This window comes from Barbus barbus (assembly GCF_936440315.1).
Source record: "Barbus barbus genome assembly, chromosome: 3".
Classification (NCBI taxonomy): domain Eukaryota; kingdom Metazoa; phylum Chordata; class Actinopteri; order Cypriniformes; family Cyprinidae; genus Barbus; species Barbus barbus.
In genome coordinates, this window is record NC_136731.1 from 36,670,945 (window position 1) to 36,688,633 (window position 17,689).

The window sequence follows — 17,689 nt, forward strand, 5'->3', positions numbered from 1 at the left end:
GTGTGAGAGAGAGAGAGAGAGAGAGAGAGAGAGAAAGAGAGAGAGAGAAAGAGAGAGGGATGTTAAAGGGACTGTGATAATTTCACATTATCAAAGACAAAGTGAGAAAAACAAAGAAAGAAAGAAAGAAAGAAAGAAAGCGGATAAATGCTGTAAGGGATGAAACAGCTTTTACCCATCCAGTGTGATGTTGACTGTTTGTCATCACAAATGCGGAGGGTAAAACACACACACACACACTACACACTAACCGTGGAGTTGAAGCGCAGGTGGCAGATATTGCATGAGATGACCTGTTTTTTCTTCAGGGACTGAGGAACACCAAACGTATGGTTTATCACAGCCTTCTGCACCGGGTCCATCTGAGGGAGGGGTGAGAAAATGAAGTTAAAATGAACTGAAAAAAAAAAAAAAAAATTATACAAATCACTTCGAATCAACAGACTCACTCTCTGCTCATTCAAACACATTCGTTCCATCCCAGCGGCAACCCTGAACCTGACGCCTGGGGCCGAGGGACTTTCCCTTGACACCCCTCGACATGGGAACACACACCACATCACAATGACTCTGCAGCTGGTCGCACGTCTATTTGTTTTAGAGCCTCAAGAATGTTCTTGTTGTTCATCCGCAGTCATCCCTGACCGGCTGGGACGCTGCCAGGTCAATGTGTGTGTGTGTGTGTCAGTGAGTGTATGTGTCTGATGAAGCCGCCTATTGTTGACTCTGAGTACTGGAGAGGGTCAGGAGATGGTGGAGCATATTATATTAATGCAGGAATGAAAGAGATGATGAGATGAAATTAGACAAGAGACGAAGACACCATAGAGAAGTGATGAGAGAAGAGAGGAGATATGATGAGCAGAGCAGAAGACAAAAGAAACCGGAAAAAAATTAGAAATTATAAAAAAAGACAAGAGGAAAATACATGAGATGAGTAGAGAAAAGATGCAATAAAAAGATGAGAAATGAGACGAGAAGAGAAGAGATGAGAAGGAGTAGTGAAAACAAAAGAAGAGATGAAACAAGAAGAAATGAGAAGAAACAAGCAGAGAAGAGACAAGAAGAGAAAGATGAGACAAGAAGAGATGAGCCAAGATGAGCCAAGATAAAGGGTCTAGCAGTAAAATCAAAAGAAAAGAAGCAAGAAGAGATGAAAAGAGGCAAAAAAGAAATGATGAGACAAGAAGCAAAGCAGTAAATTCCAAAGAAGTGAGAAAAAAGAGAAATTAACAGATGGGATGAGATGAAGCAACACAAGCTAGGAAGAGAAGACAACGAGGAGACATGGAGAGAAGACAAGACCATCAGAAGATGAGACAAGAGACAACACATCATGAGACGAAAAGTAGAGACAATAGGAAGACGATACAAGATGAGAAGAGGAGCAATAAAAAGGAAAAAAATAAAAGAGACAAGATGAGACAACAAAAAATGCAAAGAGAAGGAGATAGAGAGAGAAGAGAAAACCATCAGAAGATGAGACAAGAGACGACACGTCATGAAATGAAAAGTATTCAATCCACCGGGGGACAATAGCTATGTTTCCATCCAAAGATACAAATTAAACTTATGCGCAAATTTGGAATATTGCATAAAACATTTGCAAATAAAGCACCGTTTTCCTCCAGTGAGTTGAAAAGAACAAAATTGTCACTTCCTGATTAAATTTCACTAAATATCACGAAGAAAAATTGCACATTAATGAATTAATTCGGTAAAAGTATTTCCATCATAGTTTATGCATTTTTCGTAGTTCTTACCGGATAAGAAATTGATCCTACTTAGTTGAGCGCATACATTTTAATGTACATTTTTAGAATTTATGCGCATCTTGGCATTTACATCCAGCATTTTTTGTGATATCCCAAACATACACAAAAATAGGTGGATGGAAACATAGCTAATATTAGATGATATTAGATGACATGACCCAAGAACAGAAAAGAAAAAATAAGACAAAAGCAGTAGTAAAGTGAATAACAGAGAAAGCAGAGACAAGAAGAACAGAGAAGAGATAAGCATACTAAAGCAGCTGTAAAGAGGAGAGGAGAGGAGAGGAGAGGAGAGGAGAGGAGAGGAGAGGAGAGGAGAGGAGAGGAGAGGAGAGGAGAGGAGAGGAGAGGAGAGGAGCAGTAAGGAAAGCACAGGAAAGCAGTGGAGGATAAGAGAGGAGAGAGGTCACTGACAGCTACTTTGCTGTTGAGACAGGTGCATTTATCACTGTAGTACACTCACACACACACACACACACAGAGTGATCTGATCAAAAACAGAACTCGCACCTGACTATTGTTAACAATCTTGCACCCTCACCCTTAAAGGAATTAGTTTTTCTTGTACTGAAAATATAAGACAAACTAGAGCTTCGTCTAGAGGTGATTGTGCAGTGAATTTTAGAGCTACTGATTTTGGTCGTTCAGCTTTCTCTGTAAGGGCTGTTAATAACTGGAATAATTTACCAATTACTATAAGACAGTGTTCTACTTTAGCACAATTTAAGTTACATTTGAAATCATGGTTAAAAACGAGTCAGGTGTGTGACCATTGAGTATTTCTGTGTTTTTAATGAAATTATGAAATTGTTTGTAGGATGATGCTTTGCATTATTTATAGGGGATATTTTGTAGAAATTTGGTTTGTAGTTTCTATGTGAGAAATAAACAGCATACAACTTGACCGTGTATCTATGTGCTGATCAGTTTTGTCCCGTCTGCACAGCGGCACATTTCAGTCACTCAGTTCATGTTGTGTAATTTTTATTTTTTATTTTGCCCTGTAGATTGTATTGGACCTATACGTAACGTTATAGGAAAAGATGAAACAAAGTTTCGGTCAAATCACCGTCAGACTGCCTATAAACATGAATTCAAACCAAGAAGAACAAAGAGAGAAGCAGCTGATGGAGATGTTTCCATTTTTTCTGTGGATAACTGAGTATTTGGTGTTTGCAGTTATAGTATAGTAAAATATAATTATTTGTTGTGCTGAAGTAATTGTATATTATTCTAAACACGCTGTATTTGGTGGTTGTAGATGTTCATCTAACTCAGAGAGCACTTTTAAAGTCTTACCACCAGCTTATCAAAGTGTTGAAAAGTGGAAGTCAGAGGAAACATGACCAACCTGCTGCAAAACAATAACACAAAAGGTACAGTATTTCTTTTTCCTCACAGCAACTGAAACTCATCAATCAGCTAATCTGAAGTTACTGATATCTTTTTCCCCCACCTTTTATCATGCAGGTTCTTATGATAGATAGATAAATAAATAAATATTTTGCACTCTCACTGCAGGTCTGGACTCTGGAGTGCAGCATTACTTGTTTGTTCAGCAACATTCAGATGAAAACACCACACTCCTCTCTAATTCAAGTAAGTTTTAAGATTTGATTTAATTGAGAGAGATCCTGCTGTACTATACTCTCATAGATCTAATAAATGTTTCTCTGACTTGTATCCCCATCTTAGGATGTCAAGCCTAATCATCGCAAAGAGAGTTAGCATCAAAATGGATGCATCACTGACCAATAACACAGAGATGCCAGAAGTATCTGTTTGCTATCTACTTTTTGTTCAGTATGGAGCATCCAAAAGCCATCACTTAATTTCAATCAGCACTGTTTAGCCCTTCCCAGTGCTGAAATTGTCATGGGTCCTTTGGCTTTATTGTTTAAATGCTTATCGGAATGTAAAATTAATATTTAATGCTTATAAATATAATAACAATACTATAGTTAGTCTTTTAGATCCCTTTTCAGAAACATGTGGTTCACCATCTTTTATGGGTTACAGAATTGGGGAAAGTTGCAGCATCCAAAAAAAAAAAAAAGTCAGACTACTTGGTTTATAGGTTTATAGGAGAATGTGGAGAAAATACTTGACATTTATTTAAGGTAAAGGGTAATGACCTGGTGGTGAGATGCAAAATAAGAGTGTCATTAATATACTATTTGAAGACAAACTTTTCACATTCTAATTTTATTAATGTATTTTTTTTTTTTTATCTTTTTGCATGTTAACTTTATGTTTATTTATTTGTGCTAGTTAACATTCCATTCAATTTTTTTTTTGTGTGTGTGTGGTTTCTTAGCAATCAACATATATTTGTGACTGACATGTTGGATGGGTCACAAATATATGAGTGGAGGGGGTTGAAAAAACAATATTTCTAAAACGTAGAGAGTGCTATTTTAGACAGGTAAAAATGAAAAATGAAGTATGGCTAAATAAAGAAACTTGGATTTATGTTAATTTCTGTAACTGTTGCACTATGAATTGCTGTGTTATATATTGTTTGTCACAGTAAATGCTAATAAAAGTGTCTTAAATGGTCACACAAAACTTTGATGTGTTATGCTTATGGATATTTCAGTTTTTCTAGTAATAAATTAGCTATATGAGCTGTTTAAGCCTTAAAATTTAATTAAAACAAAACAAAAATTAAATCCAAAGAATGATCCCATGATGGGAACCCCTAAAAAGTTCTATATAGAACCTTTTTTCCTGGCTACAAAGAACCCTTAAAAAGGGTTCTATATATGAAGCGCTTGCTAGAACCTTTTTAGGTTCTATTTAGAACCTTTTCTTCTAAGAGTGTATATTAACAGTGCATATATGCATAAAGACATGCCCTTGGTGTCTGAGATATATTATTTTTAGTCGACCAACATTGTACTCACGAACATAACCCTTGAGGTGTGTGTGTCAGAGTGTGCCCAGAATGCGGATATCAGAAGAAAGATAACCCTGTTCCACACACACTGCCCCCAAAACTGTGCTCAGAGAGTCTGAAACTAAATCTAGATCCTAATCTGAGCCGCTGCTCGAGTCTTAAATCTAAAATTACTATCTAACACAATACACCTCTGTTTAGCGGCCCTTTTTGCAAACATTCTGCACTTTTAAAAATACCCTGCAGTCTGCTGAATTGTTCTTGACATTTAGAGCTGACATTTGGGACCCAGCGCGATGCCTTTAAAATGTTCTGAGTTAACTTTAAATGATGACACATTTGGGAAGGTGAGGTGCAGGAAATAAAACCGAGAGTGCTGATGAACTCACAGCGTTGAAGTTGGGGAACAGGCTGAGGGGGGAGGAGCCACTGAGCCGGAAGGGCAGGAAATGTTTCAGGTCCAGAGGGGTCTGCAGCGGGCGACCCTGCATTGGTAATGAGGCCAGCAGGGGGCTCCCCTGAGCAGTCGTACCTGTGAAGAGCAACAACAACCAACACATATAAGAGAAAATCGACACTGTTCAGGCCAGCGTCAGGAGAGTATTTAAATCAAGCAATTAGTGCACAAACACCATGATCAATGAAGAGAAGGGAGATACTTAATAACAGTCAGACAGTTCAGTGAACCAGGATTGAACCATCATTATTCTGACACAAAAACTCATTGACTGCTCTGATTACAATTATTGTTCTATCTGTTCTATCTAAAACAAAATCAGCCCGAAAGGATCTCACGAGAATTTCTGACAGTGCATCAAGATCGAGAATGAAAAGCAATGTCTGTAAATCTGGATCTTTACATATATGTCTATATACAAACAAATTAAGTTAAATAAACTTGGTCACTTTTTGATATTGAGCTAAAAATTATTTATTTATTTTTTTAAATATATATTTTCACTTTTGTACAATAAATTTTAAGTTGTTCATGATTGTTTTTTAAGGCTTTAAAAATTCAGAGAGAATGAAAGTAAATTCATGTATAACTCGATATAAGTATATTCACTACTGGCTATCTCATGCCTTTAAAAAAATCTAATTATATAACTTTTCACATCTGGAAATTACAATTTAAAATTTAATTTCCCTTAAATATATTGCCAGTTTTTTTCATGAGTGTGGGAAACCTGTAAAATGTGCCACAACCTGGCCTAACCCTACAAAAAACACTCTCTACAAATATAGTACATCAAAAAATATGTCATATAATTAAAATAAATACATTAAATTAATATATATACTTTATATAAAAGTGTGCATACTCAGATGCATACTCTGCACTTTTATGTTGTTGCATTTTCACAGTTAATATCATCCCAACACTTCAGACAAAAACTCTTTAACACACTTAAACATATTACAAACCAGCTAGAACATGGACATATTAACATACAATATAGATACAGATTGTGACTGATAAAGATTGATACATTATATTTTAAGAATACTATTATTATTAGCTTTGCTTGTCCTATTGCTCTTCAGATTGTTCTATAACCACATGAGTTTGTAAGGATAAATAATGATAAATACAAAGAGAAAAGGCATTGATCACATTAATAATGCATACATATAAACACACACATGCTCTTAATCTGACTGATCGGGTGGGACTGGACCACACTGACTGTGTCTCACTCAATGAAATGGACACCATGGGATATGAGATTTTTAATGGGGTGTGTGCGTGTCTACAGGGATATCATGTTTCTAATGGAGCAGGGATGTAGAGGTTTCTCATTTTCCAGTTGGCTGAATCTGAAATCTAGGAGCGTATAGATACTTACCCTACCACAAAGATCAATCAGTGCAGTGTACACACACACACACACACACACACACACTCCACGGAGGCCTGATATCAGTCATTTAATTCTATGTCAAACTGTCACATTTGTGTGCGTGTGTGTGTGTGTGTGAGAAAGAGAGAGAGAGTACTGATGCTTTCAACTCACAGAAGTGCAACATTAATCATAGCCCTGACAATTTATTAGAGCAAGTAAACACACAGCCAGCACCTCACTATACACACACACACACACACACACACACAGATATGCTCAAACTGTCAGGATTAGGCCTTAGTGTACAAAATTCATGTAGTGCCAAATTAAGTGTCAAAAATATAATCTACTTTCCAAATCTGTGTTTTTTCCATCTGTGTGATTTTTCCAAAGAGACGTTTAGCAGAATGTTCATGCTGTTGTTTTTTATACAATGAAAGTGAACATTGACCAAGTGACTCTATATTAAAAGTCTCATTAAGACATAGTAAAATTGTGTAAAAAAGTCCAAAATGTATATATTACCCACTGATAATGCCCACTCAAGAGTTCATTAAAATTTTTTTTTTAATCCTGCATTTTAACTAATATCAATCAAACTGTAGTTGGGTTGTTTTGATTAAATAATAATAACAATAATAATAAATACAGCTAACTAAGAAATTAAAACACAGTAAAAAACATGATTTATGAAAATTAATATTTGTATTAAAATTTGTAATATTGATCTGTTTTTGAAAATAAACTCTTCATATTTGTATGTATATATGTATGTTCAAAATATTAATGAACTTAGTACACACTATACTATAATAGTACATGAATAATTCTAAAATAACACCGGTCTGGTGTCAAATATCATTGTTTCTTCCATACCTTTCTTCCATTCATAACTGGTCACAACACAATCTGATATGTGCATATAGGGATTACCAGAGAATAGAGATTATCAGTGAATAACTGCCTAAATTTATATTTGAATATAGATTATACCAAGTTCTACAGACTACTGGCCATTTTTGCACTTTCATTGCACAAAAAAGCCTTTTTTGTTTTGAGGAAGATAAAAAGTCCAATGGGTTTGGAACGACATGAGGGCTAGTACTTGATGACAGAATCTCCATTGTTGGGTGACCTATCTTTAATTTCCTATTTCTTTAAAACTTACACACAAAGCACTTCAGAGATGTTTTAGTGAGGACATTTCAGTCCTAAAGCCTCATGCAACCTCATTCCATCACATTTTCATGTTCTAAAGAAATGTCTGTGTGACAGTGTGTAGTCTGTCTAATTCAATGCAGCTCAAAATAAATGACCAGCACGCCCTGAAAAGGCAGACTTATTTTTCAAGTGGTTATACGCACGCAATATTCAACTAGAAATACACACGTCCACACAATGAACGTCACACACATGCTCTTGGCCTCAAACAGATAAAGCTTTGAATTCAGATGGTGCCACCACCAGTATATGCTGGTGGTTGAATGTAGCGGACCACAAAACACTGAGCAAAAAAAGAAAGACAAGATGTTTTCCCCCTCTCTCTTTCCTGACAATATTTGAAAGGCGTAATTATGATTTCCAGAGAGCTGTAATTAGCAGAATCCGCTGCTCTTGCTTCTCTGTCTATCTCTCTCTCCCTCCATCTCTCTCTGTTCCTCTCAAACATAGCCACAAAATCAGTGCAGAGTCCAGCTGGCATCTCTCACTGTGTTTCTATGTCACATCACATATCCCTTCCTCATTTGCTCTTTTGTTTCAACACTCACTTCCTCACACATCCATTTTATATATTTAAATATAAATGCTTGTGAACAGACTACCGTTCAAAGGTTTGAGGTCGGTAATGTTTTTTAAATAATTGTTTTATGCTCTCCAAGGCTGCGTTTATTTAATCAAAATACAGTAAAATTGTGAATTATTATTAAAAACTTAAAATGACTGTTTTCATTTTTAATATAATGTTAAAATGTAATTTATTCCTGTTATAACAATGCTAAATTTTCAACAGCCATTACTCCAGTCTTCAGTGTCACATGATCCTTCAGAAATCATTCTGATAGGTATGCTTAAGCAAACAACAGAACAAAAGTATACATTTGTTCTAAAACATCTTACTGACTAAAAACTTTTGCAAGATATTGTATGCAGTGGGATCCTGCACTTGAACTGCATATACGCCACATAGTTGCATCATATCTGATGATCATGTTCTCCATCATGAGTTGAGATGATCCAAGAGGCATCTTGAGCTTTAAAAAAAAGCAATAGCATCTGACTGTCTGTACAGTGTCACATGATTAATCTCAAAAATGTACTTTAATTACTGTCACAGAAATATAATGGAAAAAATCTGAAATATGCTTGTTACTTTTCACACCAAAAAACATTTTTTTTTTCTCAAAAACTTCGAAATTGTGTTTATTTCCAGGTTTTTAAGGTTGAATCCCAGAATTTCAAATGTGGCTTTTGGACCCCACTGCACATGTTTTTTAATATGTGTACATGTGAAGGTGTGTACGAGTGTGTGTGTGTTTTAGAGTTTGGATGAAGGCATTGCCGACATCCCTCTTCCCATTTACATAATGCACAAGCCTACAGCATGTACCGCACACACAACCTAAGCTCAGTGTCATACACACACTCACAAACAAACCCTGCGGCAGCAAACCCTGCCTGAGTCCATCTTGAGACGAAACCGAAGGTGACAGGCATGTGCGTGTGTGTTTGTGTGTATGCACATGTATATCTCGTTTTATTTGCTTGCCTATTTGTATGTGTCTGTGATGCAAGAGAAAGTGACAAAGAGAGAGCTGCATTCTGTGCTGTTGAGACGAGCACATAGTGTTTAGCTGCAGTGTGTGTGTCAGGTCACACCGGAGCTCTTTAATAAGCGCACACAAATTCAGCTCGAGCCTGGTCAGTCCAACAGAACCAGCTCAGATGGTGCAGGGTTGGACCAGAGATCTGCTGATGTTCGGCTCCTCAGCGGTGACCACATGGTTACAAGATTTAATAAAGAACCACATTTGGAAATCTTGGTGGCTTTCTAAATAACTGATGACCAAGTATATTAGTGGCAAACCAATAGCATCTAAGATAATTATGAGCCATTATCAGCACTTGCCTCCTCGGCAAGTGTATATTTAGTATAAAAAACATATTGTGAGCAAATTTTGAGTCAATAATATTATTTTCTCATATAAAATATAATAATATGTAATATTTATTATTATAAATTAATTATGATATACAGTATATAATACTGTATTAGTAAATAAATACATTTTAATTAAAACATTGGAAAGAAATTAATACTTTTATACAGCAAGGATGAATTAAACTAATCAAAAGTGACAATAAGTAAGGCATTTATAATGTCACAAAAGATTCATATTTAAAATAAAATCTGTTCTTTTGAACTTTCTATTCATCAAAGAATCTAATTCAAATACAAACAGTTATATACAATTGCAGTTTTTATAGCACTACCTTTTTACTGTATTTTTTAATCAAACATTTATTGACATTTATTTCCTCGTGTTACTATTTTGTTTGTTTTTTACACTAAACAGTACTTCAAATCAACTTCTGCTGCTTTAAAAAGTGTCACAATAAATAAGCATTGACTTAATATATCATGAACATATTTACATTTTATCAGCCATTAACCATCCAAAAACACTCATATCAGTCAACCACTAAAGCATAGATGAGACATAAGAGGGATACATTATGAAACAGGGATGAATGTTGAGCATACTGTAGCTGAAGAAATACAAATAGAGAAATAAAGTGGGCTTAATAGTTAATTAAGTGCGAGCAGTTGTGAATCTCGTTTGCTGGTATCAAGAGATTGACTTGGCTGCACTCAGATACAGTGAATGAACATGAGCCCTAACGCTACATGACAGGAAGCATCCCTGTGTGCGTCTTTCCATTCCGGAGGTCTGTCTGATGCCTCCTTCCTTACAAAAAGTCCAAATAAATAAATATATAAATAAATAATCTGCAGTCAGGTGCTCTCTCGTTCTGTAAGGTTGCACAAAAACACATTTCAATCAAATCCTCACTCTCTTTTTCTTCTCTGCACCAGTCTGTCGAAACCCTTCAGCAACCACAATCAGGACTCACTCCCGAATCTCTTCAATTCACTCTCCTTCTCTTTCCTTCCATCTCTCTCTGACCTGCATGTCTTTCTTTCTCTCTTTCTGTCCTTCCTTCCCGACATCACTTCTTCTCTCTCTGTTCCCTTCAAAAGAACAATCCTAAAGGACGAGTGTGCCGGTTTTGATTAGACGTAACAGCGCATGAAGAACATAATGAGAGAGGAAATGATGGAATGATTGCAGGCTCTGCTGAACCAACTTGTGTCAGAGAGGAACAGAAACAAGCAGAATTAATTAGTTGCAGCATGAAGACCCTTCCAGAACACAGAGGTCACCCAACACTGACCTTTAAAACCAGGAGATCTGATTGGCTGATGATGCACATGTAATACGATGAGCATAATGAGCAAAGATTTGATCAATTAAGCATCAGAGAGTGAAAAAAGAGAGCTATTCTGTCCCTCTTTTTTCTGCCTTCCTCTCCTCCTTTGTTGTTATTTTTTGTGTGCCTGTTCATTTTGCAGTTCACCTGCCAGCTTACATGGAACCAAGTACGTAATTAGGGGTCTCTGGCTGTGTTTGTGCATGTGTGTGTGTGTGTGTGTGTGTGTTGGTGAGTGCGTGTCCAAACTCACATGTGAGTGAATAATAATGGCTAATGAAACATCATGATGTGTTCACTCATGCCGAATTGAATCTACCCAGAAATCTCAATTTAATGAAGTGTTTTGTGTGCGTGTGAATGTACAAATGTGCCAGTCTCAAAATAATATTTTATATGTGTGCGCGCTCCAAATAGCCTCTCACAAATCATTTGCATAAATTTAAACATTTGGGGTCAGTAAGATTTTTTTGTTTTTGAAAGAAGTCTCTTATGTCAACAAGGCTACATTTATTTAATCAAAAATACAGTAAAACCTTAACATTGTGAAATATTATTGCAATTTGTAAATTACTTTTCTATTTACTATATTTAAAATGTCACATATGTAAAAAAAACTTCTGACCCCAAATTTGGAAAACATTTGATTTAATGTTGTTTTAAGCCCTAATCATTTGCAAAAAGAACATAATTTGTTTGAAATAGAAATATTTTTAAACATTATTCATGTTTTTACTATAGTTTTTGATCAATTTAATGCATTCTTGCTGATTAAACAAAACAATTTCTTAAACATTATCTTACTAACCCCAAACTTTTAAACACATACTGAATACAAAAACAACATTACTGAAACCACTTGCACAAAAAAGATACAAGGATCAAATTTCTAAGAGAATATTTGACCTTGACTAATCTACATTTATGTTCAAAGCGACTTTGAATACAAATCTCTACTCGACATATCTCAAATCTGCATATGCAATATTACATACAAGAGATTCTGTCAGTTGCATATTATCTATCTGGCTGATACATTTGCAAAAGCATGGAGAGAAAGCGAGGTGCAAAGCATGAGAAAAATGTTGTATGAGCCTCTTTCCTGTTCATTAAGATGACCTATTCGCCATTCAAAATAAGAGCCTCTTTTAATAACGTCTTATCATCTTCTCTGCTTGGATCCAGAAGGCGCCGACACAGTGCTTCTGCCTCAGCCGCATTAAAAAACAGTTTACTGGACATACTTGGAATGAATTTATGTGCCTTTTGGGTATATTCAGCAAACTCGATATCCATAATGATTTCTTCATTCTGTACTATACAATATAAATCAAATATATAATGTATTTATATTATATACTGATTATATATTTGACACATATTTTTTTCAGCTCAAAAGATCTGTCGCTCTACTCTATTCCATAACAAAAAGCATCAAAATGCTTATAAAGCACTTCCTTCAGTCTCCACATTGTGTCTCGCCGCAGCAAATTAAACTATAATACAAAGATGAATAGCATAATGTTTTTTCCTTACAATAAGCAAGCTTTATCTTCAACTACATTCGGTCAAAATTCAGCAGAGAGCTTGTTTGTGATTTAAAGAAGGCAGGTGAATATTATTCGTTCGTGATGCCTGCGGTGTGAATGTACCTCTAATGTAACCTGTACAAACTGCTACTGCATCAGAATCGGAAAACAGTGTTAGCGAGCCCAAAGGAGACAATAATAACGACGTGATTAAATGATAAGATCAGAAGCCAGAACATCTGAGCGTGACTAGGAGCCTCAAGTGTAGAGTGCTGTGCGTAGAAATGTCTTTCATTAATCATTAACATCATAAATTCTATTTACAATTGAAATTAAAATCAACACAAAATTAGAAACAATAAAAATCATTCTAAAGCACCCATAACTCTCACACACACCCATAAAAAAGTAAACGTCTAAGGAAATATAGAACTCTCTATATGGAGAGTTTACTAACTTATTGTCCATTCAATAACTGCAGACCATATGGCCCCAAAAAAACACATTTTATGTGCCATACTGTCAAATAAACGCTCTTCAGTAGGTGTGCAAGTGTGTAAGCGTGTGCATTCCAGAGAGAGAGACTGAGAGGGAGAGCGTCATCAAAACCAATGGTGCAAAGCGGGCAACCCATCTGCCACAAAGGAACAATAAAGCCTAAGGCTTCTGCCTGTGTGTGTGTGTGTGTGCGCAAGTGTGTGTTAAACACCCTGAGGCTGCACAGTGATAAATTACTCCTTTTTTCTCTTTACCCCAGAGAGTCCGGTTGAAGGAAGGGAGGGTGAGAGGTTTGGTACATGACTGCAAATATCAAATTGATAAAGAGCAGGAATTGCAGGACATAAATATAAAATCAAAGTATCACACTCATTCATCTGTTACGCTTCTGTAAACCACAGCGGCACATGGAACAAAGCGCCATGCAGATGAGGAAGAAAAAAACACAAGGAAAGCGATGAGAAATAGAGAGGAAGTATGTTCTTATTTCAGAATCAGAATCAGAATCAGAATGAGCTTTATTGGCCAAGTATGTTTACACATACAAGGAATTTGTTGTAGTGACAGAAGCTCCACAGTGCAACAGAAAGACAGTAACAGGACAGGACACAGGTAATGAAACAAAATAACAGGAAATAGCCAATAACCAATGTACAAAGCAGCAAAAAAAATAAAAAATACACAATATATAATATATAATATAGGCGACTATGTATGTACAGGTGAAGTATGTGCAAATTAGAAATGAGAAAATAAAATAAGTGAGTGTGGTGAATGGATAATGTATTAGTTGTGTGTTCTACGTTTATTTATTGAGTGTTCATGAGATGTATTGACTGAGGGAAGAAACTGTTCCTGTGTCTGGTCGTTCTGGTGCTCAGAGCTCTGTAGCGTCGACCAGATGGTAACAGTTCAAAGAGGTTGTGTGCTGGATGTGAGGGGTCCAGAGTGATTTTACCAGCCCTTTTGCTCACTCTGGATAAGTACAGTTCTTGGAGAGTGGGGAGGGTTGTACCAATGATTCGCTCAGCAGTCCGGACTACCCTCCGTAGTCTTCTGAGGTCAGATTTGGTAGCTGAGCTGAACCAGACAGTTATTGAGGTGCAGAGGATGGATTCAATGATGGCAGAGTAGAACTGTTTCAGTAAGTCCTGTGGCAGGTTGAACTTCCTCAGCTGGCGAAGAAAGTACAGCCTCTGCTGGGCCTTCCTGACAATGGAGTCAATGTGAATATCCCACTTTAGGTCCTGAGAGATGGTGGTGCCCAAGAATCTGAATGACTCCACTGCAGTCACGGTGCTGTTCATGATGGTAAGTGGGGGGAGAGCAGGGGGGTTTCTCCTGAAGTCCACGATCATCTCCACAGTTTTGAGCGTGTTAAGCTCCAGGTTGTTGAGACTGCACCAGACAGCCAGCTCCTTAACCTCCTGTCTGTAAGCAGACTCGTCACCGTCCTGGATGAGGCCGATCAGTGTGGTGTCGTCTGCAAACTTCAGGAGCTTGACAGAGGGGTCTTTAGATGTGCAGTCGTTGGTGTAGAGGGAGAAGAGCAGTGGGGAGAGTACGCAGCCCTGAGGAGCTCCAGTGCTGATGGTTCGAGTGCTGGATGAGAATTTGCCAAGCTTTACTAACTGCTGTCTGTCTGTCAGGAAGCTGTTGATCCACTGGCAGACGGAGGTGGGGACGGAGAGCTGAGTTAGTTTATTTTGAAGGGTTTCCGGGATAATGGTGTTAAAAGCAGAGCTGAAGTCCACAAACAGGATCCTCACATAAGTCCCTGGTCTGTCCAGATGCTGCAGGATGAAGTGCAGTCCCATGTTGACTGCATCATCCACAGACCTGTTTGCTCTGTAGGCAAACTGCAGGGGGTCCAGTAAGGGTCCAGTGATGTCCTTCAGATGAGCCAGAACCAGTCTTTCGAATGATTTCATGGCTACAGACGTTAGTGCCACAGGTCTGTAGTCATTTAGTCCAGTAATTTTGTGTTTCTTTGGGACGGGGATGATGGTGGAGCGTTTGAAGCATGAGGGGACTTCACACAGCTCCAGTGATCTATTGAAGATCTGTGTGAAGATGGGGGCCAGCTGCTCAGCACAGATTTTTAGGCAGGCTGGTGACACACCATCTGGACCAGGTGCTTTCCTTCTTTTGTTTTTCCTGAAGACCTGGCACACATCGTCTTCGCTGATTTGAATTGTAGGTGTGGGGGAGAGAGGGGTTGCTGGAGGTGTGAATGGTTGTGTGGAGGGGTGTTCTGGGCGGGTGTGGGGTGATCGTTCAAAACGACAAAAGAACTCGTTTAAGTCGTCTGCCAGGTGTTGATTCTCCAGAGTGCTGGGGGGTGGTGTTTTGTAGCTGGTGATGTCCTTTAATCCAAGCCACACTGAGGCCGGATCGCTGGAAGAGAATTTGTTCCTGAGCTTGTCAGAATAATTCCTCTTTGCCACTCTGATCTCCTTTTCCAGTGTGTATTTGGCCTGTTTGTACAAGACTTTATCCCCCTTTCTGTGAGCATCTTCTTTGGCCTGACGGAGCTGTCTGAGTTTGGCAGTGAACCATGGTTTGTCATTGTTGTAGAATAGATGAGTCCTGGTAGGAATGCACATGTCCTCACAGAAACTGATATATGATGTTACAGTCTCTGTGAGCTCGTCCAGGTCATTTGCTGCAGCTTCAAAAACAGACCAATCAGTCAGGTCGAAACAGGCTTGTAAATCCCGCTCTGTTTCGTTAGTCCATCTTTTAACAGATCTTAATACAGGCTTCGCAGACTTAAGTTTCTGCCTGTAGGATGGAATAAGATGAACCAAACAGTGATCAGAGAGTCCTAAAGCTGCTCGTGGAACCGAGTGATATGCGTCCTTTATTGTTGTGTAACAGTGATCCAATATATTACTGTCTCTGGTGGGACATGTAACATGCTGTCTGTATTTTGGCAGTTCACGGGAGAGATTTGCTTTATTAAAGTCCCCGAGAATGATTAAAACAGAGTCCGGGTGTTGTTGTTCACTCTCTGTGATCAGATCAGCGAGTTTCTGTAGAGCTGTGCTCACGTGCGCTTGCGGTGGAATGTAAACACTCACGAGAATGAACGAGCAGAACTCCCGCGGCGAATAGAACGGCTTGCAGTTAATGAAGAGCGTTTCTAGATCTGAGCAGCACATCTTCTTTAAAACAGTTACATCTGTACACCACCTCTCATTGATGTAAAAGCATGTCCCGCCGCCGCGCGATTTCCCCGTTGATTCTGTGTCCCGATCTGCTCTTATCAGCTGGTAATTAGGCAGATGGATCGCGCTGTCCGGTATGTCGCCATTCAACCAGGTTTCCGTGAAACATAGAGCAGCAGAGTTAGAAAAGTCCTTGTTTGTCCGGGAGAGCAGAAGGAGTTCGTCCGTTTTGTTGGGTAGAGAGCGGAGATTCGCCAGATGGATGCTAGGCAACGCCGTTCTAAATCCGCGCTGACGAAGTTTCACGAGCGCGCCGGCTCTCTTTCCCCGTCTGCGCCTCCTGAAGCGTTTGACCAGAGCTACAGCTCCGCCAACTACAATGTCCAGCAAAACGTCCGAAAAATCAAAAACCGGTAGAAGATTTTGTGGTGTGTTCTGCCGAATGTTCAGTAGATCATCCCTGGTAAAGCTGATCTTATTTGAAAAACAAAAAACAGGAAAAACAAACAAAAACAATACAAACACCGAGGAGCAACGCACAATAGCTGCCATCAGCGGCGCCATTAATATTTGTGAGCATCATGACTGCAGGGTGAATATATGCAGAGGGAGAGCGCATGCTGTTTTCTTATCTCAATCACACTGTGTGTGTGTGTGTGTGTGTGTGTGTGTGCTGAGAGCTGACTGATAGCGACAGAAAATCTTGCCAAAGGCTGTGCAGTTGTTACACTGATAAGACAATGTTCATTAAAAAGGGTTTTGCTCTTTTTGTACTATATAAGTTTTTTTTTTAAAGCATTATTAAAAATTGTGAAATTAGAAGAGACAGCATTTATTACAACCAATAGAATCATTATCAATCAGAACTACTCATTCTGGAAAATATTATTTTTAATTTTATTAATTTTAATAATATAATTACATTCAAATTAATATTGGTTAAATCTTTTAAAATGCTGTTTAATTTAATACATTTTAAATAAAATAAAATAATAATAATATTGCAAATATTATTTTGATTATAATATTGTAAAAAAAAAATCAAATTTGCCATTGTAAAAAACATTCTTAATCTATTATTTATTTATTATTAATATTATTCTTAATAATAATATTTTTTACCATTCAATTATTATTAGAACAAATCATCCAAATAATGTTCACAATATTTCAAAGTACACTGCAAAATCATTTGTTTATTTATTTGTTTGAATTTACTTTTCTTTAAATATACAGATTATATACTACATTAACACACAGTGACCCCAAAATATTTGGACACTTAAATCCCACCTAAACATGTATGAATTTTGTTGCAGTAAATAAAAAACAGCAAAGCAATGCCATTATGGTGTTTTGTAATATAATGAATTTCATGCATGTCGTACATGAAAAGAACTTCATTCCATTCCCTTCATTCATTGTCTGTCTGTCCGTCTCTCTCTTTAACACACAGAACCCTCAACACACGCTCAATCACAGC

General features: G+C 37.6%; 1 protein-coding gene across 2 annotated transcripts in view; it reads right to left on the minus strand.

Annotated features, from left to right (window-relative positions):
* LOC306847415 (zinc finger protein 385D-like) overlaps positions 1-17,689 on the minus strand; it is an 89,963-nt gene that overhangs the window by 18,165 nt on the left and 54,109 nt on the right. For both annotated transcript variants that reach the window (XM_079381362.1, XM_079381363.1), the window contains 2 exons: positions 5,064-5,206; positions 252-362 (listed from right to left, as the gene is read on the minus strand). In XM_079381362.1, coding sequence (XP_079237488.1) covers positions 252-362; positions 5,064-5,206 — 254 coding nt within the window. The remainder of the gene's footprint in view (positions 1-251; positions 363-5,063; positions 5,207-17,689) is intronic.